Consider the following 24,856-nt stretch of genomic DNA (forward strand, 5'->3'; position numbering starts at 1 on the left):
AGGCAGTGAATTTGTTCATTTCCTCTCAACATTTGGGTTAGCATAGTTAGCTTGAAATGCTTATGCAGCATTATGACGATATGTATTAAGATTCCAATGCAAGCTTTGCCATTTCAAAGAAGCGACCGGTTTATATTACAAAGCGAACTTGCAATTGAAGAGTATAGGTTTCAAAACAAGTGAAAATTTAACAGTTTAAAGTCAATGTTTACTCCAGTGTTGACATTTTCAAACATTGCCTGTTGCTGTTGTGTCCTTCAATGGACCCAGAAGTAGCTGTCTACGTGTATGCCTGTAAAAGTGTGGACGTTTTTGTCTCCGAATTTTATATTTAGGAGAGTTTAATGTAGTGTGCTGGATATTTTTACCACAATATTAAATATCTATACACACTGTAAAATGTGAAGTCTCCATGTAGCATTTTATGAACAAAAAATATTCCGGCAGAAGTTTGTCCCTGTAGCGCTGAGCTAGAGCGTGATCTTTGAACACTGTTATTACAGTAAATTGTTTTCGTCGAGTTGGCGGTGGCTTCTGCAAGTCTGCAAGTCCAAGGTAAATACGACACAGTTCCTCCCAGACTTTGTGGCCACGTGGAAATGACAGTGACATTAAAAATCATTGGATTAGTATAGCATAGATTATTTTTGATACGGCCAGCAGTGTTGTGTGGCAAGTGTCGTCTGACTGTTCCACAATTACAACTCATCCCACTATTAACCTACACGTGACAAGCCGACTAACAAAATGACATGGAACATCTGCTGAAGATAACAGCAGTGTATATCAGCCATTTAGTCCATTGCAATGTCATCATAACCACTTTTACTATGTAATTTCTCTCCTTGAGTACAGTTTAACAATTCTTCTACAGTGTCTATGAAGAAGACTGCAGTTTTTGCCTGTGAAGTGAAGACAATATGCTCTGAGATGTGTGTGTGAGAGAGAATTGAGCCATCCTACAGCCAGCGGCCAAGCTTTCCAAGTGTTCTTCTGACTAGGAAGAGATATGAGGAGATTAACTCTCTAGCATTAGCTCTGATACAAGCAGAGGATTGAATTAATTACAGGCTCCGCTGCATGGAGTAACACACTGTAGCATTGAAACAAACACTATTTACACCCCCAATAAACCTGGCACCTTTCCAACACAGGCGATGCTGAATCCCCTATTTATACCTTAATTTTTTTCTGCCAAGTACATGCAAATGTGTATTTGTGGACTTAAACTAGATCCACATATTTTGGCTGGAACGGCCCAAGGAGCTATCTCTCCCTTTGGTTTAGGGTTTTGAGCAGCTTGATGTGTTTAAATGTAAAGTTACTATTTTATCTCAATGTAATCAAAGGATTTGTGTATTTCAGATGATATCGAACAAGGCTTTGGATGTGATTGTTGTGGGCTCCTGTATGACTGATTTGGTGAGGTGAGTAATGTAAAGTAATGTTTTATTTGTTACTTCATAGTTACTTCAAACTGTTCAAAAATGTTCTTCTCTCAGACACCTCTCCAGAGGTGTCTGATGATTAGAGAGTTTAATATTATTTCCACGAAATCACACTTTTTGGGGGTAGATTAGGTGTACATCAAAAGGTATTATTTCACTGTCATAAGAAGTATGGTAAGTATTACTAACTAAAGTGTATCCGTTCTTTTATTCCTTATTAAACATTAATGTATCTCGAATTTAGTTTTGTGCTTGAGTGTTGAGTACCTTTTGTTTTGTTTTTGACCAAACCACAATAAATACAAAAAATACAAATTATTAGTCATGTAGTTGTTCAGTTGTTTCCAAACCATTTTACAATGCAGCAAACCATCCCTATATTTTTTTTCAAGTGTTTTATTTTTACACTTGTGGAAAATGTGGTATAATGTCTTAAAGGGTGTTTTTCATGGACTGCACAAATCTGTCTGTACTCAAATAAAGGAAGTGGGTATTTTTAGATTAGAATACTGCCTTTGTTACAGTATTATTGACCTACTACTATTGATATGTAACAATTAAAACAACAGAAGTTCAAGCATTAAATGTGTGTTAATCTTTGAGTAAATTACTGATGAGTAAAATGTCAGCATTGTATCATCCCTGCATGTGGCAAGGATCCTTTCCCGCAAATTGTTAGTCATTAATTGAAGCACAGGAGGCTTAGTTGTAAAAAGTGTTGCTCTTGTATTTACGATAACCTTTGTGAAAACATGACCCAACAATAGGTATTTTGTGAGTTTTAGCCTGGTCAAACTTACATATTATGTAAAACTTACATGTTATGTAAGTTTGACCTGGCTAAAACTCAGAAAATACCTTTAAAGGTTTAGACATACTGGATATTTATCTGTCAAGCAACACCTGGCTGCCAACAACCTAAAAACAACCTCTATGTGTGAACATTTCAGATGACTTGAGGTATCCTTCCAACTTTCTAACATGCTACCGGTATTAACAACCTCTTTTTGGCAACTGTTAGTTCATTAGAAATTCAAATAGTACTGTAACTTGATGCTTTGAAGGGCAGGCGTTTTCAATTAGGATCCTAATAGGCTAACGGGAAATGGCCTGGTTTTTGGGGTGGTGCAATGTTGTTGTTTTTTTGGATGGTGGTCAGAATGCTGAAGGGAAGGGAGTTGTTGGAATTCAGCCCTTCAAAGTGATATGTGCCGCTTTGAAGTACAGCGCTATTGAGCACCCAATTTTTGCGCGGCAATGAACGAGACTCCAGTTTTTAAAAATACCATCTTTTCCGCATTTGCTTTATTCCTCATAGAGATTTTGATTGCGATGCTAGGCTATAAATGTCACTGATTGAGGCTGTAAAACGCAGTGTACTTATCGTTGTTGCAGACAGTTTGGTTGTAAAAGGTTATGCCGAATTTTCTGCTCCCATGAATTTACATAGGAGAAGTAGCTGTTAAACTAAACCTATTGACAAAGCCATCAGTGCCCCCTACTGCCATAGCACAATGCTCAACTCAACAAACTCAACTTTAAAGTCATTTTGAAAGCCTCTCATTGTTGTAGTTTCAATCTAAAAACATAAAATACCACAACATTTTTATCCTCTAAAACTACAAAATGTGGTGGTACATTGAAATACAATAATTAGTTCATGATAAGCGTTCACTGTTTAAATTGTTTATTTCAGTTAATACATTTGAATACAATAATCTAGAGCCTATTTTGCTCAGTATTAAACAAATCTACACAATATTTTTCTTATTTTTTCTTTCAAATACAACATGTCTGAGATTGTCTTGCCGCTTTGCCATGTCTGTAACTGACTGACAAACAAGGCAAGAGCAAGGGCTTGTATTGGTAGGATTTGTTTGAGTTCAGACTTTGTGTTTTTCCACACGTTGTCCACTTCCCCTCTTCTCTCACTCACAGCTGACTCGAACAGTAGCTGAGGGAAATGAGAACCAGCATTTAAGCAAACATGTCACGTCACAGCACACCTGCTTTGGCCCTTTGGTCGTGTGAGAAAAATGTCTTTAACGAACAGCTTTCCGTCAACAAGCAGACAAGAATCTTTTTGTTTGTACAGTTTGTGAATGTGGAGATTTTAGATATTTACGTCACTATTATGATTTTAAATGGGGTTATTACACATACGGCAAGCAAGTCCTTGCTTATTATGAAAAAAAAATAATGTTATTGATATGTATGAATGAATCCCACATTTGCAAAAAGCTACAAGGTTTTGTTTTTTTATGTGTCACTTTCTTAAAGTGGCAAAGCCGTTACATCATTTTTAAATTTTGAATGCTCTGGCGCCATAGTTCAAGCAGAAATTCCCACCACATCGTACACAATACAATATTAACAACAACTAAGATGCGTGTACCAAGAATAGTTAAGTGGAGTAGGCGTGTGTGAGTCTATTTACATGAGTTCAACCTTTGTTCTGCTTCCTTGTCTGCGCTGTTCAGGCTCAGTGACCCTGTATCCTGCTATAGCTTTGGGCATTTCACTATGTTCATAGGCTGTGGCAAAAACAAGCGGATTTACAGCAGTAGCATCAGTCCACTTTAAGTTACTGGAAGACATTGTGCAAAGTTACTGTAATGGCACCCCGACAACATTGACCGTAGTGTATAAACAGCTGAGAAAAACAGGGACATGACAACATTTTACCATCCATTTGGCTCTGACCACGCTATTGTGATGTTCAGTGAAAATGAGTCCAACCTGTGTCTTACTCATTGCCAGCTTCAGTTTTATGATTGGTTAATTCAAGACAAGGGCTGAGGACTCCCACCTGTTGCACTGAAGCCTCCAGGAGATGGGTGGGGCCTTTCCCAGCCCATGTGAGTCAGGTGAGACTGCGACCAGTGTCAGCTTGAAACATCTTTGGCTTTTAGAGGTTGCATGAGGAGCACATTTGGGTGCTCATAATTTGCGTTGCGTGATATTGCATTTACTGCAATTGAGAGGGAAGATATGGGAGGAAATATAAATGATAAACAAGCAAACAACAGAATTATTTCCAGTTAATTTCCACCGTATGACATTGCTCAGTTCACATATCAGTGAACTGGGCCTTCCTGTTTGTCATTTCCTCATGGAGATATGCTTTTCCTATGCATTCTTTTTAGTAAAAATAAACATATTCTTTGTTGATTGTTTTTACTTGTAGTGTAATTGTAATGGTCTTTTAAATCAAATTAAATTGAGTCAACAATGAATATGAGTCTGTACATATTAAAGCCTGGTTTATTAATACATATTTTTGTTTTCTGTCATAGCCAGGCACCAAGATTACCTAAAGCAGGGGAAACTATCCACGGTCACAAGTTCTTCATCGGGTTTGGCGGTAAAGGAGCCAACCAGTGCGTACAAGCTGCAAGACTGGGCGCGGAGAGTGCAGTGGTCTGCAAGGTAAATAACAAGTCTTAGTCAGTGATGTACAGCGCGTACTTCTAGTATATCAAGTACATTTTATATCTGTCTGTGTTATTATATTGACATAAGTGTCAATTACACTCACTTATTGACAGAAAATAGGCAAAAATCATGAGCCATGAGTTTGAAACTCCAAATACCTTGTAGCTTCATTCATTTCACAACTTAAACTCACTGCACATTGTTTTCTGTTGATCAATACCATACTGCATACATACACCACCCACACTTGTGCTCCTTCAAACAGGCCTATTCCCAGACTATACAACCCCAAGTCTCCAATCAGTGGGCTGAAAGTAGCCTTTCAACCTGAGCACTAAAGCAACGAAGCCCCACCTCTGTTAGAACAAAGAGGCCCGATCGATAACAGCGCAGTGCAGGAGGAGCTCTCCGGGCATGGGGAAACCCAAAAATAGACACCCGGGTTTGACAAAAACATCCAAGACACAAGGCCGCTCTTCAAAGAGAATGGGGCCAAGCAGCCAATACCAACCCAACCCATTATCACAGCCAACTGCAAGTGCCCGAGTTTTGGCAAATTTTTTGGAAAGCGTGGGTTCGTTTTAGCGCCTCGGGGCAAGGTGGGGACCCCTTGAACAACCAAAGTAGCTACAGATGTGGACATCCCAGTGCTGAGGCGGCGAGGAAGGGAAACGAAAGCGAGGTGGGCATGAAGAGGTGTGAAGGCGGGGTTATCTTGTCTTCAAGGCTTGGCGCAGCTGGTTGTGTGTTTTCACGTATGTGCATTTTCTTGGCTATGTCTGTTTATACACTTTTTTGTCCGCGGCACGATGCCAGTATGCTGGCAGGGCACACGAAAAACCAACCCAACAGAGGTTTGAGTAGACCACTTTTCAAAAGTTGCCGCTAACCAAGTCTGACCTTGCTTGACTCTGTCTTTGTTGTAATCGTTTTGCCTTCTGTGTTATGTAGGTTGGAAAAGACTTCTTTGGAGACAATTATATCCAGAATTTCAAGGACAGCGGTGTGCACACAGGTAACACAGGGCTATATTTTTGCAGTTTATGCTGTATTCAACTTTCAATATGGAGCCTTTTGTCTCCAGCAGATGTTAAAACATTTGTATCAAAACGTTTATAGTTTTCTTATTGTATAAATTATTTACATGTGAATAGTTTATATTTGACATAAAACCAAATTTCAAACAGTGGTATGTGACCTGTGAAGAATGAGATCAATTTAAAATTTAAAATAAAAAAATGATAATGATATTCCGACAGTGTTTACCTTTTTTTAATTCTGATATATTATTGTACTGGTTTTCCAGGTTTTCCAAACCCAAATAAAGTGCTCGTCATTTATTTCAAGTGTAAAAACATGATACCGGTAAATGCTTTCAGGGTGTCTCTTTTATCATCTTCAGACTTTGTACAACAGACCTCGGATGCTGCAACTGGGACAGCCTCCATCATTGTCAATGATGCAGGTAAATGGTTTTGTTCTGCTTGTCACTTCCTGCTGATCCTAAAAGCTCCAAGCTATGGGTTAGTGTTCTCACCCAAAAACACAAAATGATCTTTATTTCCTCTTAACTTCACTATTTCTACTTAATTTTATTTCTTACTTTCTACTGACAATGACTTATTTTTAAGTGTTAGAATGTAGACAAACCTGCATGTCAGAAGCCACAAATGTATACAATTGTTTTTACCCTGGACCATGATAGTACTACAAAAGTACTGTTGTTTCTGATCACTTGTGTTTTTACCTTCTTTGGCCAGGGGAAAATGCCATTGTTATAGTTGCGGGTGCCAATATGCTGCTGAACACTGAAGATCTGAAGCACATTCAGCCATCTCTGAACCGAGCTAAAGTCTTGGTTTGTCAGCTGGAGATCAGTGCACAGACCTGCCTGAAGGCGCTGTGTATGGCCCGGGACAGCAGAGGTGAGTGAGGGGCTCCTATGACACCCAGATATCCTGTCATGCATCTACATATTGTGTTCAGCCACTATGAAAGTCTGAATGTGACCACATGAATTATATATTATATATATATTATGCCAATTACATTATGTGCTACAAAATAAAGCATCTTTATACTTTTATTTCACAGCAAATGTAAAATGTGTATCTCCATATCACTGATGAAGCAAAGCATTGTAGCTCAGTGATTGATATAAGTAAACACAATCCCCGTACAGTATCCTATTAATAGAAGTCATGCGCGTCTGAGGAGCTCTTGGTCCTGCCACTGCAATGGCTCTCTGCGGGCTGCCAGAGCGTAGAGACGCAGCAGAACCGTGTTGCAGATGGGATACCCAGATGGCCTTGTGGAGCGCCGCTCTCTCTCTGGTCCTTGGCCCCCTCCTCTCACTGAGGAGTGCAGCGGGATTAGGCTCAGCAGGCGAGAGAAGACGCTCGGTAAATGATGCCACCTCGATGTTGCCGCACCAGATCATTGCGTAAATGGAGTTCTCTGGAGAGAATGAGTGTTAATGGGTTTGGCGGCAAGGATTTAATGACGCGGGGGTGAAGCGCCGCTGAAATTACGCAAATGTCACCATCGAGCCGCACAGACTGAAGATGCCAGCTCTCATGCAGATACACTAATAAAAAAAGCATCTTTTAATTATATGATAAGGTATTCTGACAATTAAACAATAATATGTCAACAAATACCAAACAATTTGCATCCTAATGCATATGGGGATAAATCACTTCTTACTAATGCAGATATGGTAAGAGGTATGTAGTTGCACTCCTTCCTTCTTCCGTCTTTGCCCCTCTTCCTCCCCCACTTCCTTGTCTGTGTACGAAGCTGCTTTTTATTTCTCACCAGATGCAATTAGAGCCTCTTAAAGCCTTTTCACAAACTCACTGGTGACTCATTTCCTTTGTATCTCTGTCAGTGTAAAACTGTGACGATCTCAATCTCTTTCTGTCCTTGTATTTTTTTCACCTTTTGACCACAGGACCAAATTTCTGTAGTATTGGATTTTATTTGAACTGTTTGGCCTTTGCACACATGTGCCACCAGACTGAACTTTGAAGTGGAAAAACTCCACAGTCATGACACACACCTTTACGCGTCATGAGCCCAGTGTTACCACATCTGTGCCAGCAGCATGTGCTTGTGTCTATTAAGTTTGTTTGTGTTATCATGACACCTGGTGAACACAACAGAATAGAGAGAATCTAAACTCTACAACAGCGGATTAACATATGCTGCATCTTGATTGGATTGACAACGCTTATAAAAATCAAAACACCCTTTCTAAAGTTTTTTTTTTTCATGTGAGTATATTAGTATTCAGTTTTTTTTTAAATGGAATATCAATCTCAAATTTAATCAACACTAATTGAGTAGGTCTAGTTTAAAAAAAAATAAAAAATCTTGACAATTCTACTCTGTTCTTTTAACGGATTTAGGTGAGTTTAAAAAAAGAGGAATTGTTTCTATCTTACTACCCTTTGGTAGTTTAAAAGAAAGTGCTTGTTTCATTCTTAAAATGTGTATGCCAGTGACCTATGGCCCTATTGTTGGATAGAGCAATAGGGGATATTTGGATATGGAAATGAAGTCCAGCTTGTTTGACACAAACGTCGAGAAGGATCAGAGCAGATGGAGCGCGTCCGTGTAACAGAGTGCACATGTTATGGGCCGGGCTCACTTGGATATACATACATTCAGTACAGTCCAAAAACAGAGGGAGCGTTCACTCACAAGCCACCCAGCATCCACCTCAAAGCGCCAGGTGGCCAAAGCCCTGCGCTAACCCACGCAGCTGCGCTCCGACGGGCCCACGCAAACACACACTTTTTGCACAACAGACTTTGATGTCACCAACAGCCAACATACATTTCCCTTGCAGACGCACATTCACTGGCACAAGGCTTTATTTTGTACACAGAGATATCAGAATTAATAGGGCTTATCCTCACACATACACAGAAAGCCTGGTATTAGATGCATTAACGCCACGTTCTCATGAATATACATAAGACAGTTGATGTGCCGCACGTACAGCGGATTAATTTTGACAAATAGGGCCGCTCTCTCTCGCTCTCACTCATGCTCACTCATGTTCACTCGCTCTACAATGCTCCTTAACGCTTAAAGAGGGTCATCTCACCCACTCACTGGCATAAGGTCTAACTAAAGAGGTACGGTAATATACATTGTGGGGATTTTTTTTCTTTCTTTCAGAACAGCAGGGATTTGACTCAATATAAAAAGCTCTATATGTGAAAGTAGTACTCTGTCACCCAGCTTCCTATTCCGGTTCTAGTTCCGGGGGTATGCTAATTTAATCTTTAATCGTTAAAAGGTGGCTTTATATAGAAGCTTACGCTCTTGCCCCAGAGAGCAGTTCCCAGAGGAGTCCCATCCGCTTTGTTCCTATTGAAAGTTTAATTAAGGTAATGCCAGACCTTGACAGTAAGCCTGTATCCAGAGGGAGTAATTATAACACAATTGTACATCACGTCCCGGAGGAGCATTGTCAAAAGCATTTAACAACTCCGACCTATTCTGTTTGCCGTTGTTAATTACTGTTTATTCCCTGACTGACCCTAACATGAGTAGTTTTGACCATACCTAAATAAACTAATCTGTTTTTTGTTGCAGTGAAGACAATATTCAACCCAGCGCCAGCAATCCCGTTCTTGGATGCAGAGTTTTACAGAGTCTCTGATGTGTTCTGCTGTAATGAGTCTGAGGTGATGAATCACACACATTCACAAACCACACATGAATAACTAGCAACTTCATTCCCGCAATAATTACATTTACTGTACAGGAAGTTGAACTAGTCATCACTGGTGGCTAAAGCTGCCAAAATGTGTTTACTTTTTTCACATGAAAACATAATTTAAACACATGCAACATAGAATACAGAAGAGAGTGTTAAAAAAATAATAAAATAATAATAATAACACAAGCCACACACAAAAAAGAAACAAAATTACAATATGGCACATCCTCTCCTGACCCTAACCCACCGAGTCCAAATTATGCCAAAAAGGTACATTTTAAAATTTTGTCAGAATGTCATTTTTTTTATTTTTTTCAAATATCACTTACAATTTCAATCCAGTCTTTAATTGTTTGTACCGTTTGTGTCATTCATTTTTTTGGAAACGCCACTCCTTTCCTGCCACCAAAAGTGTGCTCCAAAGGTATTTATTGTATTCATGTTAGGAGTTCTGAGGCCCAAATACATAGTTAAGTGGAATACCAATACTGCAGCACTTTGTTAATTTCAGTCCATTATTTATGAACAGTAGGATACATGATAATGGTGGGCCATCTGGCAACCACAATTTCTCCAGCAAGTATTGAGTTGTGCGCACTTTTTTGCTTAAAAATACCGTGATACGTTTTTCCAGCAGAATTCTTTCCAAACATGTCATTTGGTTGTTCTCCATTGAGATGCATCAATAGTATATGTTCGCATTCTTCATCTGTCAAAGCAAAATGACCTTCTCTTTCTCTTTCTCTTAATTTTTTTTTTTTTTTTTAATATTTAGTAGAGTGGCTGTTCAAATTATTAATGCATTTATATAGTTTAAATATTCCTGTTGAAAGTTCAGATTTAAATGCCTTAATAAAAAAATCAGTCAGAGTTATTAATGTTCAGCATTTCAGCAAGTATATTTTCAAAGCCTCCTTCATTCTTAAAATGCTTTGTTGATTCAAACACAGGTGATAAAACTTCTTGAGAACTGTAAACAGTAGAGGTTTCTGCTTCAGCTCTTAGGTCATGACCCCTGTCTAACACAGTCATGAAGCTCAACTGTAGCCTACAGCGGAACATGTAACACAGATGCTATGAACAGACATGTTAACCCATCTTCTTTACAGTAAAAAACTGTGACATGGCACCTGAGTGTGAGGTGATGACAGATGAGTTTGGAAGGGCAGGGGTTGATGGGAAACGTAGTAAAAACAACAAGGCAGATGTGCTGAGGGCCTGAGTCAGCGTGCCTCGGGGATGAGCTGGAGGAGCCTGGTCTATTTGAAGTGGTGCTGCTGCCGTATCCAGGTGGAGGACATGAAAGGGAGAGTCGACGAAAGAGCGACTTCTCTTCACTTTTTCAGTGTCACAGATCATAGTGAACTTATACATTACGCAGTGTGCAGAGGGGGAAAGGGCACCGCTACTCGGACTGCCATGTATTGTGCTGATAACGGCAATCATATAAATTCAAAATAATATATAATTCTCAAGACGGTTGAGAAGCAAGGATGTTGTTTTTAATTGTTTTTTGTCAATTTGTTTCCCAATTACGTCTGCAAATCAGTCCTGATAAGCGGTTGAGCATTTACCAAACAATCAAAGGGTTTTCAAATCTAATCTGGCCTGAAGAGCACGCTGTTATTGTGTGCAAGGACAAGATATCTTGAATCCAGACGATCTGAAGGCTAACCTAGTAAAGGGGAGGTCATCTGGAGTAAAAGTTGGTAAATGGTTCAATTCAAGAAGAAACCCTGAAGAAAATGAAAAAAGGGACTTCAAAGTGTGTAGCAGATTTTTAAAATGATAAAACATCTTGTATATTTATATCTCTTCCTTTTCAAACTTCAAATGTTTGGTAAATAGAATATAATCTATTATTCCACAGTTCACAGAACCTTGAAATAGCGTTTAGAGTTTAGATTGCTAGCACAATTCACCTCGCTCATATGCTCGTACTCAGAGGGAGGTAGATTGATTCTGGGCCCCGGTGTGAAGCCTGATGACTAACAAAACGTCTCCGCTGGCATCCGAGTGTGCAGTGCGGTGCGGTGGCTGCGGGCCCTAAAGCGCTGATGCGCTCCACTGCCGTTTATTTTTGAACTGTCCAAGGTCATTGTTTCGCTCCGACAGATCACAAGGAGCGGATTCATCAGATCTGCATTCAGTGCGGTGTCAGTAGTGTTTCTGTGTGTTAATCCCGCTCATGTACAGGTGTGTGTGTGTGTGTGTGGTCTGACTGTAGCGTGCCCGGGATAATGGCGCGGCGCAGAGGGGCAGTGGGGGCTTCTGGTTGACAAAGTGCAGGTACGCTTTGATCCACATACTCTGGCACAGTGCTTTATTCTGAATTGTCTTTTGATGTCCACCTGAAGACATTATGTGCCAAAACGGATTTAGGTTTCCATCATCCGCAGACAAAATCTCCACAGGAATTTCAAGGGGAAATCTCAGGGTTTTTATAGGTATTTCTATGGGTGACATTTGTAAAAGAGCCTCATCTTTCATGTGTAATTGTGGCAGAAAATGAAAGGGGAAGTCATGCATTTAATCAGATTTAGATCACAGCCATTTTGCAAGAATTTGTTGAGATTGTAATTTTCTCTTCTCTTTGCATTGACGGAAGAAAAGACAAATACTTTTTTTTACAAAATTAATACAAGTCATTAGGCAAAGTCAAGTAAATGTGAGCAAAATAAATACAAATATAATATTGTGAATGTTGTTTTAAAGATATGCGCACAAAGGCAACAAAGATTGTTGATTGAAAATTAAATGTTAGGTTGTAAATTTAAAAACGTTCAAATAATGGTATACGATAATATTTTTGCGTGTGTGACCGTGTCATTTCACTTTTGTCTAATAATTAAACCTCAACTAATACTTTTAAAGACACATTTTAACACATGGATCAAAAATAATATCATCTGACTATTGTTATTTGACACTCAAAAAAAAATGTGAGATATTATTTTTTTTGTCAATATCAAGCCCCCATTATATTTTTGCTTGTATTTATGTCTGCTGGAGTTGGAAAGTAAAACAATGGATAAATTGTCTTCATTCCATCTTCATAATTGACAATTTTTCTAAATTTATTTGGATGTATTTTCCTGACGTTTGCTAAGCCCAGCTCCAGACGGCTGTCGGCTTTGTAGTTTAGTCATACTGGCGTCCTCTTTGTGAATCGCTCGTCTTTTGAGCACCGTCGAATCCGGCAAATCCTTCCCAGACTTTATGTGTTTTATGAGTCTGCTTTAGCATGGTCACTGTGTAATTAGGAACTGAGTCACACCACAGCGAATAATATAAAACAGTCAGTCCAAGTAGGCAAGATCAACTAATAATGAACTATAACAATTGTGATAATAGAGCAACTGGCATTTACAGTACTGTTCAAAAACCTAATCCAATATGCTAAAAATAATAGTATATAATTAATAATATGAATAATAATAAAGATAAAAAAGGTAATAATGATATTTCCAGACATGGACTCAAAAGTTTGAATTTTTCAGTTCAATTGTAAGTTCTCCATTAATGCATGTCTTTCAAGCCTAATACTTTTTTTTTTACAATTATTGTTAATATAATGCAATAGTAGTTCTTTTTTACTGCCTTGAAAGTTTGTCATCTGGGGGAATTTCCATAAGCGGGTCTTTATTTATCCCACACCAGTGTTGGTTTTGCTACATCTTTAATTTGAGGTTAAATTAAACTGACTCCCAGGCTGTAGATGAGCTGTAATTAAAATACCTCCTGCGTGTTGTCCCAAGTAATTTCCCTGTTGTTATAATTTCAGGCCGAGCTGTTAACGGGCTGCCCAGTCTCCAGTGTGGACGAAGCAGAGCGCGCCGGACAGACCCTGCTAGCTCGTGGTTGTGGGGCAGTTATCATCACGTTAGGACCCCAGGGTTGTGTGGTGCTCCAGGCAGAAGGGTCCACCTCCAAACTCATCCCGACAGAAGCAGTAACGGCAGTGGACACGACGGTAAAGTACAGGCCATTTATACAATGCCAAACTAAACTAAAATTGTAGGTTACAATTTCTGTGTTGTCTACACATTTTGTTTGTAAGTGTTAAAAAGTAGTAAATATGTAGTTTTAATGTTAATTTAAAAATATATATATTTCATTTTCTTAAAATAAATTAATCACATAAAAAAGGACCTAAATTAAAGAATTTCTAATTAAAGAAATCCAAACTCAGAATATCATAAAATATATTTATCTTTCCAAGAAGTATAACTAATTGTAATAATAGTCTCCTACTGTCTATATTTTCTGTTGTTTGAGTTGACCTACCACTCTTATTATTATTATTTCTTTTTTTCTGCAGTATGTAAATATGTTCACTTTTATATTTTTACTCGTACACAGGGATTCTTTTCAGTTACTGCATTATTTGTTGTACCATGTGTTATTGAAAGACTTTAACTAATATTTTTATTGATTGATTTGTAACAGAAGCTTAACCTTATGAACAATTCTGCATATTTTTTAGTTCCCGGGAGAATTTTTACTCACTGTTCTCCTGAAACAACACATGCTCTGCTTTCCACTCCGAAGCCCACTATTGATTTATTTATGTCTCGTGAAATAATCAATTCTGGTACTTTTGTTGAGTGGAACCGCGGCCGTGCTGACCAGCCTCTGATTGTAATCTGCGATCGAGGCTTGCAGGGCTTGACTCATTTCACAGCGGGCTCTGAATACAGTTATCGTCACATGTACTTGAGTTAGTTTGTGTTTCCTGTTTCTGAGGTTTCCGTGGTGTATGTGTGTGTTAACCAAGCCAGTCCCTTCAGCAGAGGTGATTAACTCTTTGTGTAATGGAGTGTATGGCTAACTTCTCTATAGGGGCTTTCACCATGTCGCAATTCCCCAGTGCTATTGATTGCTGCTTGGTAAACCATGACTTAATCTCTTCCAACGCCCACTCTCATGAAAACAGAAATTATTGAAAAATAAAAGTTTGTGTGGGGTGAAAAGTCAAAAGTACTGGTACTAAAAATGTAATGAAGCAAGTCTATTTGGGTATTGTTTAGGAATCAGTTGCAAGTCTTGTTGAAATTAAGTTTAGTCTATAGTCTTATATTGTTTTGTATGATTCATTTTTAGTTGTTAATCATTTTAAGATTATTGTGAGACGAAACCTCAAAATGTAACAATTATTCATGATTATTGACCAAAAGCTGTGAAATATATTAGACGATGGGAATGGAAGAAAAAATACACAGTGACCAGTTTTTAAGTTTATGTGATATAAACAAGTTTAAAAAACACATTTACATTTAAGTCAATTTTTTTTTTGTATGGATTATAGATAGTATAGATTGAATTGAATTGACTTGATATGTCATTATTGGTACCTCAAGTCATTACAGTTATGAGATGTGGGGGTTTTGTGACACAAAAGAGAGCATTTACTCCTGGGAGTGAAGATTTTTTAGTTTCCAATCTCAGAATTAGAATCAACAAAACATTGAACAATGAACACAAAACAATGAACAATGAATAGCTACCAGATATATAAAAAATAAGTAAGTAAAGTTAAAAGAAGGTTAGAAATAGTCATGAAATGTACATAAATAAAATATGTAGTGCATTAAGACCAATCCGAGATATTGCTAGAACTAGAGATAAAGATAGAAAGAGCAAACACCAGATATCTCCGGGTTGCACTTGGTGTCACTTTGGTGTTGAACAAAAGCCCCACTTTCTTGAATACCATCTGACTTAAACCACACAGTGAACAAGGACGCAAAGAGCTGCCTTAACTGTCTCCCTTCCCATAAGCCCCAGGGGGAAAGGCACCCCTCCACTCCACGCCTCTTGTTGTGCCTTGTTGAGTCATCTTTTGGTGCATCAGTCAGCAGAAAGCAGAGTCAAGTTTTTTTTTGTGGTGCAGTCGGTTGCTTGTCCCTGCTGCTCTGGTAAACACACACACCACCTCCCCAACCACGCTCCACTTTGATGGACCCATAAATCTCAGGCTGTTTAACTCTTTTGGACATCATGATCCCTGTTCCAGTAAGGCCTGTAGTTTTTACAGATGAAAGCTCAAAGACGTCTGTTATCAAGATCATTATTCACCCCTTTGAGAATGTTACTCTTTATGCGTGCTATTCATTTGATTGCAGAGATGCTCATTATGTTAACCTACATAATAACGTATAGAAAACTGTCAAGAAGGTTGTATTTTGTCAGCTGTGATTTGTTGCTTGTCTGTTTGTTAGTTTACCCGATTTTTGTATTTGTCATTAATTGGTCAAATTACATTTTGGCTTATTGTGACACATTTCCAGTTTTATTATTACCCTATTTTATTTCATTTTTCCATAGCAAGATGTTAATCTAGCAATGTCACACAAAATACTATTGGTATAAGAAAGAAATATTTTTTGGACTTATTAGTCGTCAGTGGTACCAAAATAATACCAAAAACAAATAATTTAAAACTCAAAATAATTGTACTTTTTATGTTACATGTGGTCTTATACTGATAAAGAAAGGTCAAATGTTGTCCTGTTTTACAATTATTATTATTTTTGCGTTGATACTTGCTCAAATTAGTATTTGGATTCAATTCTATTTTTAAATCAATTACTATCTGATATTTTTCTATATTTTTGACAATCCTACTGTGTATTCTCCTACAATTATATGTACTTTATTAGTGGTGGTTGCGGCCCTTTCCACTGCATTTCTTCTGTTGCGACGCATGAGTCACTTTCCTCACTTTACCGTTTCTATTGAGCCACAGTCCAGGGATGACCCACTGAATCCAACACCGCCATCCTCACTGTAAAAAAAGCATTTGGTCACTTTGTTCCAGTAAACACAGATGGACTGTTTCTTTTTGCTCTGTCTGCTGACGCTGGCTACTGTTTGCCGAATTATGTAGCCTCCTTTTGTCAACAACTCTTTGCTGCTAAAACTGTTTGCATAACACTTTTTACTTTGGCAAGAGATTTTATTGGCTGAGTCAGGCTTGTGAATCTGTTGGAAATACTTGTACTACTCATCTACTAAGTGTCTCCCCTAACGTTTTTTTGTTTTGTTTTGTTTGTTCTATTGTGTACAGCCAAACTTAAGTAAAGATCAGAAGCTTTTGTGCGGACAGTTGGATACACACATATGTTTTAGCCCCAGCAGGACTTGGGTGGCCCTTATTTCCACTGTTCCGGGAGGTCTAGTCCAGGGTGAAAGGTAGACATTACAGCACTGAAGTGGTGGGTCGGGACAGTCAAATTGTTCTCACATGACTAGACACTCAGAGGAACGCAATCGCTTTGTTCCTTCCTGGAAGCCCAAGGTAAAAGAAGACATCAGTCCAAAGCATTCTTTAACTTCACCATAGCCATAAAAAAACACATACACAATCATTTTGATCTCTAACAGTGTGATCATGTGTGAAGAGTGAGAGTGTGAGAGTGCGTATGTGTGAATGTCGCTGTGCTATATTAGAGACTAGTGTTGCAAATTAGCCATGGCTGTTTTCACCGTGATACTTTCATTACTACTACTACTACTATGTTCATCTGTTTGTTGTATCTGTCCCTATCAAATAAACAATACATAAAAAGTAATGGTTATTTTTTTGCTCCATATTTTGGTGAATACAAATACTAATGTGTTCAAAATGGATCTGAAAAGCGATAACAATTCACATAATTCTGAGATATAAAATCAACTTCATTGAAACAGTTTTAGCTTTTTGGAGTCAGAAGTACAACAAATGTACCATTGTTGAATTTCAAATCCAGTTCATCCTTCAGCTTTGTCTCGATTTCAAATTCAGAACAAAATCCACTCTATGAGTATTATTGAGTAATATTTTACTGAATGTAAGTCTTGTCAAGTAAAAATATTAAACTTTTCAGTTGAGTCCGAGACCAATAAGAAAACTGCCACATCACCAGTTTTAAATTGCTCTCATCTGTTGCATTTTGGCCAGATGTTTCTTTGCCTGTGCAGCATGACTTGCATCATCCTCAGTGTTAAATGGTGAGAGAGGAAAAGCATTGCGGATGGTGATGCAAGAGACTAATTGGTCTAATTAAATGTTTTTTTGATCTTGTGCTCTCTGGCTCAGTTGCCTCTGAACTGTGGTCCCCGGCTGATAGCAAGTCTTACTGGAAGCTTCCGGATGTGGAAGCCTCAGTGAGTCACGGCTGGCCCTTCATTCGGCCTTTGCTCTCCCCAGGGCGCCTTTCATTGACAAAAGCTGTAGGCTCCAGGAACTAACGGCACGCAGCTCCATCTGTCACAGCGCAGTGAGAACCGTGTGTGCGCCGGGTCACTGAGCGAGATATCAAATACACATATACAGGTTGAAAAGCTTTGAGGGATTATTAACACTGAAGATGTGTGGTAGGATCCAAACGATCACGTTTAGGCAGACATTGCATTTTCACAAATGTAATTATTATCAGCCTTGCTGTTTCTAGCTTTGTACTTACAAGTATCACTTGGGTGTGTCATTTTTCTGCCTGTGAGTTACAGACCGACTTTGATTAGTTAGAATTGGCCACTTCACTCAAATTCCATGTCAACTATTTTGATAAAATTCCATAGTACAGTATTTTTTGATCTCGATGGAGCCAATATATTGTCTACAGGATTGTAGTTGTGTTTTTGAAGATTTGCACGATAAAGATAGTGACTGTATAATCTATAATAAGAAAAAATCTAAAAGTTACAAAAAGAGACATAAAACATAAAACACATTTGTGTCTCAGTTGAACTTAAATGGAGATTTACAGGTACATTTTAGCACATTTCTGATGGATGGCAAAAATATCAACAGATTATTATTGAGAAATATCAAGATTTTTTTTGGCCACCCTTGCCCACTCCTACCAACCCTTAAAGTTGTAAAGGAGCTTAGTCAGCTGTTTTCCTTTGCACTTGCCCGCTCTCTAACTGCACAGAACTTCTGGATCTCTAGTTTATTTGGTGAGCTTCTGAAGTGCCATCCCAATCGTGATCATCAGCTTGAGCTCCAGCAGAAAGCCGGCAGAGGAAAGGCACAGGGTCAAGACAGAGTGAGCGGAGCAGGGCAGCGAGAGCATCAGCGCTCATCCGCAGCAAGCGCTTGTGTCGTTTGATTGACAGGTCTCCAGATCTAACCTTCATCAAAGTGTGTCGAGGGCAGCGGCACCGCGGCTGAGCGGGGTAGCACTGTCAGCCTCACTGAGCCTCAGTCAGCGCTGCCAGGAGCGTCACATGCCACTCTCAAGTCAAAGACACAAGGAGCAAGGAATCAAACGTGTTCAATTATCTACCTGAGAAACATTACGCTTTTTTGGAATTGTTACAACTTAGCAAGCACATTACCTTTGGATTGTACACTGCTACTTTCTTTATTAATTTATTGTAGACAGATATTTACTTATTTCATTATGCTCCATACAAGTCAGTGTAATCCCTCATTCGTCCAAGAGTGTTACATTGTAGAAAAAATGCTGTTGTATCATCTGGACCTCCTGATGACGGGAGTTTTTGGCTTCACTTGAGACTACTTCTTTGTTTCCCTGTAATGGGCTTTCTACATCCTATTGTAAGACTGTTAGAAAACAAAGAAGTAGTCTCAAGTGAAACCAAAAACTCCTTTTATCAGGAGGTCCCGCCTGGAGGGTAGGGTTTGCACAGAGAAGGATATAAAACCTGAGTTCCCAGACTCAATTTGCAGATTGAGAATGACTCTTGGATGAGAGTCGAAACTTTTTTTTTTTTTTCTCCTAAAAACAAAGTCCAGATGACTACAACTGAATGTTTTCTGCATTATGCTCCATAGCATGATATTTTTAAACATACTAAAAATAATCATAAAAATAAATGTTATTAATTAAAATGTACCGGTAATACTCAAATGTAAAAATAGAAATGCAGTACCGGTATGTATTGCCTTTATTGCTAAAAGCTTTAACCCTAATATTGTAATCTAGAAGTTCTCAGACTTTGTAGATAATTTGTGTTCTGAAACGATATAGTATTTCAGTTTGGCATCACAAAACAACACTTTTAAACGTAGGCTACCAAATACATACATAGTTTGATCAAATAATTATTTTAGATGAAAATATATTCTGTAAACACAATTCTGGTTAGATGGCGTGAGATTTGTGTTTCTTTATTTCATTTATTTATACAAGGGGGAAAAACACTCAATGAGAGAAACTCTTTCATGAGAACCCTTTTGAATACAAAACACATTCAAATTTAAAGTAATAATTTTATAATTGTAATATAATTTAAATAATTATTTACTATTTAAAAACATTTCACTTGACCTTGTTTTTTGCACATGACAAATACCTTTGTTTTTAGCTTTCCAACTGTACTTATTTTTGAGCTATAAGTGTGTGGTTTAATCATCACTTCACCACTAAATCACACCAAAGTGGTGGTGTCATCATCCTGACCACAGTGAGAACATGGGCATGAGCAATGTCTAAAATAGCTCCGAAGCATCACTACAGCTGCACTCTCAGATTCTCAGACATAAGACATAAACGCACCTTGGACTGCCGCATGGAAATCCAACAGGCCTGTAAAAGGGTTCAGTTCTGATCTCACTCTTTCCAACGTCTTCCCAGTGAAGGAGCCACACCAGCGAGAGGGGGTGGGGTGGAAAAATGCTCCTCATAAATGTCACATCAGAAGAAGTTACTGTTCTGGTCTCTATCATTCTAAAACATATGTAATTGAGGGCATATTTATTTTACATCCTATTGTACTTACCACCTACTAAAGAAATGTAATCGTATTTCAAATCGAGAGACGCTCCGCCCTTATCTTCCATACAAAACCTGCCAAGTCTTACAATGGTAATTCCGTCAGTTGTCACTCAAAGCAGTGATCCATACATAATCATTGTTTCGATCCCAGCTCAGATTAGTGTGTGCTGATGTTTGCTGTTGCGTCCTATTGTGTTATTGGTGGTAGTTGAAGTGTGGTTTTTGAATGAATAATCCGAAACCAAATCATCATAAATAATAATGATATTGTCTTATCCTTGCAACACTGGTAGAAAAGTAATTACAAAAAAACAACAACGCATATCTAAAATAAAAATAAAGACTGATTGTCCTTTGTGCTTTTCATGACTTGCCCCTTAAATGCCCTGCTAAGGTCAGGGTAAGGGCCTGTTTAATTTACTTACTCATCTTCTCAGTCGTCATCCTCTTGATCGGTAGAACCTGACAAAGGGGTTACTTTGAGGTTACAGAGGGTGCTCGCAGAAGTGCCTTGAGTCGAGGAGAAAGAGTGCGATGAAGTCTTCTTTTGAGATCCAAAGTGATGAGTAATGGCACGGGCTTGTGAGAACCGTGCGTCGGGGGCCATTTGCGGTTGAACATGAGCATGTCGCCACATACCAGCGAGCCTTTTCCCATCAGTGGTCACCCCCCTCCCCGCGTCCTGTTTGAGCCAACCCCCCAGGGCCCAGACGCACATTCCATCTGTATCAATAGATGAAAAGACAAAGGGATGATGATATTTTGGAGATTACCAAAACCAGAGGCACTGACACTGACTTATTCATTTTTAGATCTGATTCAGCTGGTCAACCGTCGTATAAGAAAATGTCATTGCCTCATTTCTTTTACAATAACTATGTACTGTATTTGCGATAACTTATTGTGAAATAACAAGTGTCTGTCACAATGTAATATACAGCATACAGTCTTTTAATTTTATATTGTATGTTAAAACTATTATTTTATTGTATAATGATTTGCTTTATATTATTTTATGCAGCACATTTGCTTTGTTATAAATGTGCTCCTAAATGCAGCAACTGGCAGGCTTCAAGATCTAGTCATGCTGATAAAGGAGGTGCAACTGATAAGTGTCATAGTGCCCCCTACTGTATGGTCAATTTTTACATTAGAAGATTACAATTCAAGTCAGACGTCTCTATTGTCGTAAACATTTATCATCAAAATATGATATAAACATGTTTAACGTATACCCAAACATTTAATTAATGCAAGATTTATGAGGACCAAACTTCAAATTATTCTCTTATGAACTATCCTCTCCAGAGCATTTAAATTAACTTAAACTGGGGATTAATTAATCATTTCAATGAACTTAATAAAGTGTGTGTCTCTGTTTTTTTAATTTCTTTGTAGGGTGCTGGTGACAGTTTCATCGGAGCACTGGGGTTTTATATGGCCCGTTATCCCACAATGCCTTTGGAGGAGATGGCGAGAAGAGCCAATCAAGTTGCATCCGTGAGCGTGCAGACCATGGGCACGCAGACATCTTTTCCCTTCAGAAAGGATCTGCCTGCTGCATTATTCTGAAGCCATGACAATAAAACAAAACTACTCAAGTAAATTGTTCAACAGTTACAACAGGTCCAGATGTTGTGTAAATGTATAAAACTGTATTTTTAACCAAAATGTACAATATTGAGAAGCAGGAACAAGACACTTTATCAACAATGAGATGTTTTCACAAAAAATTTAATTTTGCCAACAAATATATTATTACGGTATACAAGATGGGGACATTGCAGGTTCTCTGTAAAAGCATAAAGTGAGAATCATAAGACTCAAAAACAGATCATCCAATCCGGAGCAAGTCTTCACAATTCATTTTGGGATGTTTTAGTCCTTTTTTTTTTTTTTTAGAATAGCTTTAGATGGACCGGATCTTCCTCTTCTCAAAGAATAAGACATGCTTGTTCACTGAAACAAGGATAAATTACAAATTAGGGCTTCGCAATATTGGAAAAGATGACAATATGTGACATGGCTTTTAAGTACTGTGATGTCAATATTAGTATTATGGGAGTGCTAGGCTATTTTGTGCCGCGGCTCTTGAAACTGATGGGCTATTTGACCGCGCCGGGTTAGGGTCAGGATTAAGGTTAGGGTTAGCCATGAGGCTATATGGCCGTGCCGCCGCTCCTGAGACTGATCGGCTATTTGACCGCGCCAGGTTAGGGTCAGGGTTAAGGTTAGGGTTCAGGTTAGCGTTAAGGTTAGGGTATAGCCAAGCTATATGGCCGTGCCGCGGCTCCTGAAACTGCTGGGCTAATTGACCGCGCCGCGGCTCTGTAGCCACGGCCTAGTATTATAACATTAGATTTTAATGTACTGGTCAACACAGAAGTTCAGTTATATTGAAAGTAAAAATGTGCTTATACTAGTAAGACTATGTAAAAACTAAAACAAAACAACATGAAACATAGACTAAATAAAGGCTGATATGGGACTAAACAAGGAAAAGAAATCAAATCTGCCTTTTAAAAAATATTCCCATTAATAAACAGTACATTTTTGCCAGTTGGAGAACTTTTTATTGTCATATACTAAGTTAGTTGCACTAACAATTACTGCATCGGCCAATATTGCTACTTTTGCAATACATTGTGCAGCTCAAGTACAAATGGATTTATAAAAACAGTACGCTACACGATAAACACAGAAGTTGGGCGGATTACTACTATTAAAACCCAAATAGGAAAATGTTCTGAAAGCTTTTAGAAGAGAAACTGTCTCACCAAATGGATCATGTTTGCGGATTACCAGTTTATCTTTCAGTCTGTTTCTCTTGGTGTTGAAGAAGTATCCTGTTCCTGCAGCGCTCATCATCTGCACCAAGATCGTCCTGATGACAAGCAATTTTTAACAGTTATGTTGATTATGAGGGACTGCTTTTTTTTTTTATCACGCACTGCTTGTAGAAAAGAAAGCACTTACTTGGATTTTGCCTTAGCCACTGAAAAAAAGAAAAAAAAAAAAAAGCACAGAAAAGAGTTTAGTTTAGTTGATGGATTTATTCGACCCAGAGAGCTATTAAACAAAGTTGTATACAGAGTTTGCCATTAATAAGATAAGATAATCCTTTATTGTCCCACATGGGGAAATTTCATTGATTTCATTGATTCATTGAAATTTAATAGATCCAGGTCCAATTTTGCCCCCATAGCCAAACAGAAAAAAGCTGATTAAAATTGACAATAAAAATGAAATTATACTTGCAGTCTTGTCTTAAATTGTCCTGTTATATTTAATATGTAGTCAAGTGTTTTTGTCCTTGCATGTGTATTAATGGTTAATATATGGATGCTTAGTCTTGGATAAACCTGTCTGAATCACAGCGCATATGTAGAATTTCCTCAGATAATCACACAATAAACGAGGTATTTCCAATAACTGAACTATGTAAGCTTCCTAATGTCAGTAATGGATCATGTTTGGAGAGAGATCACTAGCATCGGTGAACCAAAAGCGTAAGATTTTTCACGTAAACAAGGATAGTGTAACAGTCGTTGCACTGTATAAATGTTATACTCACAATTCACACTCGTTAGAAACATTTTGTTGCGTTAACAAAGCATTAAAAAGCAGAAATTACAACGCACTCCTACAGCAACAGAAAGAAGTCACATTGAAAACAAGAGCGCTTCCGATGTCAGAAACACTTCCGGGTCATGTTAAAGAGACAGCGCAGAGTAATATTAGTTGACGGGGGTAAAATGTTGTGTAAAATTCCCCAAAAATTATGTTTTTTTTTTATCGTTTTTATGACACCCACTTGGATTTCACAGCGGCGATATTTGTCATATTGTCTGGGAATTTTTTTTTTTAAATAATATTTAAAAAAACATTATTGTCTCTAATGCCTTGCCTTTGGAAATGTTAGCTTTATATTGGGTTATCTGCCTGTTTGTCTCATGGATCTATTATATTATCGGTTTGTCTACATGAGGTGGTATTGCTTTTCCGGGAATGTTCCACAATATGGCATTAAACCAGGCCAAGTTACAGGGCACATCTGTGGAGAGGCAAGCCCGTTCACAGTAAAGTAATAAATGCTAATATAACTTTTATAGCGCTTTTTATGACAAAAACTTATCAAACAACAAGAGGCAGATTATATATTATATATCATATTATATTATATATTCAGCTATTTAAAGTAAAGTTAGAACAGGTGAGTTTAGAAGATAATGAGTGTGGATGAGTCAATCACAGATGTGTTTGGGCTGGGAGTTCCAGATGGGGGCAGATATGGAGAAGACCCTGTCCCACCAAGTCTTGTGTTCATGTGTCCTGGTTGTGATAAGGGCGAGACGGGGGTTGGCATCTCTGAGAGTTAAGGGGGTTATGGAGGGAATTGTAGATAATAGTGAGGAGCTTGAACTGGCTGCGCTGGGTGTTGTGGTTTAACTCACGCCCTGCTTTGTCCAATTATGTTTTTGTGTAAACTGAATCAAATAAATGTTATGAGC

At 38.3% G+C, this 24,856-nt stretch overlaps 2 protein-coding genes across 2 annotated transcripts; one reads left to right on the plus strand and one right to left on the minus strand.

Moving 5' to 3' along the window:
* Positions 1-474: 474 nt before the first annotated feature.
* On the plus strand, positions 475-21,952 carry rbks (ribokinase). Its single transcript, XM_072457815.1, has 9 exons — positions 475-555; positions 1,366-1,427; positions 4,745-4,877; positions 5,835-5,898; positions 6,286-6,348; positions 6,644-6,808; positions 9,492-9,583; positions 13,403-13,591; positions 21,744-21,952. The coding sequence occupies exons 2-9, from the start codon at positions 1,366-1,368 to the stop codon at positions 21,915-21,917; spliced, it is 942 nt and encodes a 313-aa protein (XP_072313916.1). The 5' UTR covers positions 475-555; the 3' UTR covers positions 21,918-21,952.
* Positions 21,953-22,058: 106 nt separating this feature from the next.
* mrpl33 (mitochondrial ribosomal protein L33) lies at positions 22,059-24,049 on the minus strand. The gene is made up of 4 exons (XM_072457816.1): positions 23,920-24,049; positions 23,322-23,340; positions 23,123-23,229; positions 22,059-22,304 (listed from the first exon to the last, which is right to left on the minus strand). The coding sequence occupies exons 1-4, from the start codon at positions 23,939-23,941 to the stop codon at positions 22,255-22,257; spliced, it is 198 nt and encodes a 65-aa protein (XP_072313917.1). The 5' UTR covers positions 23,942-24,049; the 3' UTR covers positions 22,059-22,254.
* Between the last annotated feature and the right edge of the window lie 807 nt (positions 24,050-24,856).

Source organism: Eucyclogobius newberryi, unplaced genomic scaffold (genome assembly GCF_026437365.1).
Source record: "Eucyclogobius newberryi isolate DKJ021-1_F unplaced genomic scaffold, fEucNew1.0.hap1 SCAF_21, whole genome shotgun sequence".
In the NCBI taxonomy this organism is placed as follows: Eukaryota; Metazoa; Chordata; class Actinopteri; order Gobiiformes; family Gobiidae; genus Eucyclogobius; species Eucyclogobius newberryi.

Bases quoted from the DNA above. Each gene is read 5' to 3' on its own strand.
- rbks (XM_072457815.1), top strand. From the start codon at position 1,366: ATGATATCGAACAAGGCTTTGGATGTGATTGTTGTGGGCTCCTGTATG. The intron at 4,878-5,834 runs GTAAATAACAAG...TGTGTTATGTAG, and splicing joins AGAGTGCAGTGGTCTGCAAG to GTTGGAAAAGACTTCTTTGG. The intron at 13,592-21,743 runs GTAAAGTACAGG...ATTTCTTTGTAG, and splicing joins TAACGGCAGTGGACACGACG to GGTGCTGGTGACAGTTTCAT.
- mrpl33 (XM_072457816.1), bottom strand. From the start codon at position 23,941: ATGTTTCTAACGAGTGTGAATT. The intron at 22,305-23,122 runs GTGAGACAGTTT...TCCTTGTTTCAG, and splicing joins CCGCAAACATGATCCATTTG to TGAACAAGCATGTCTTATTC.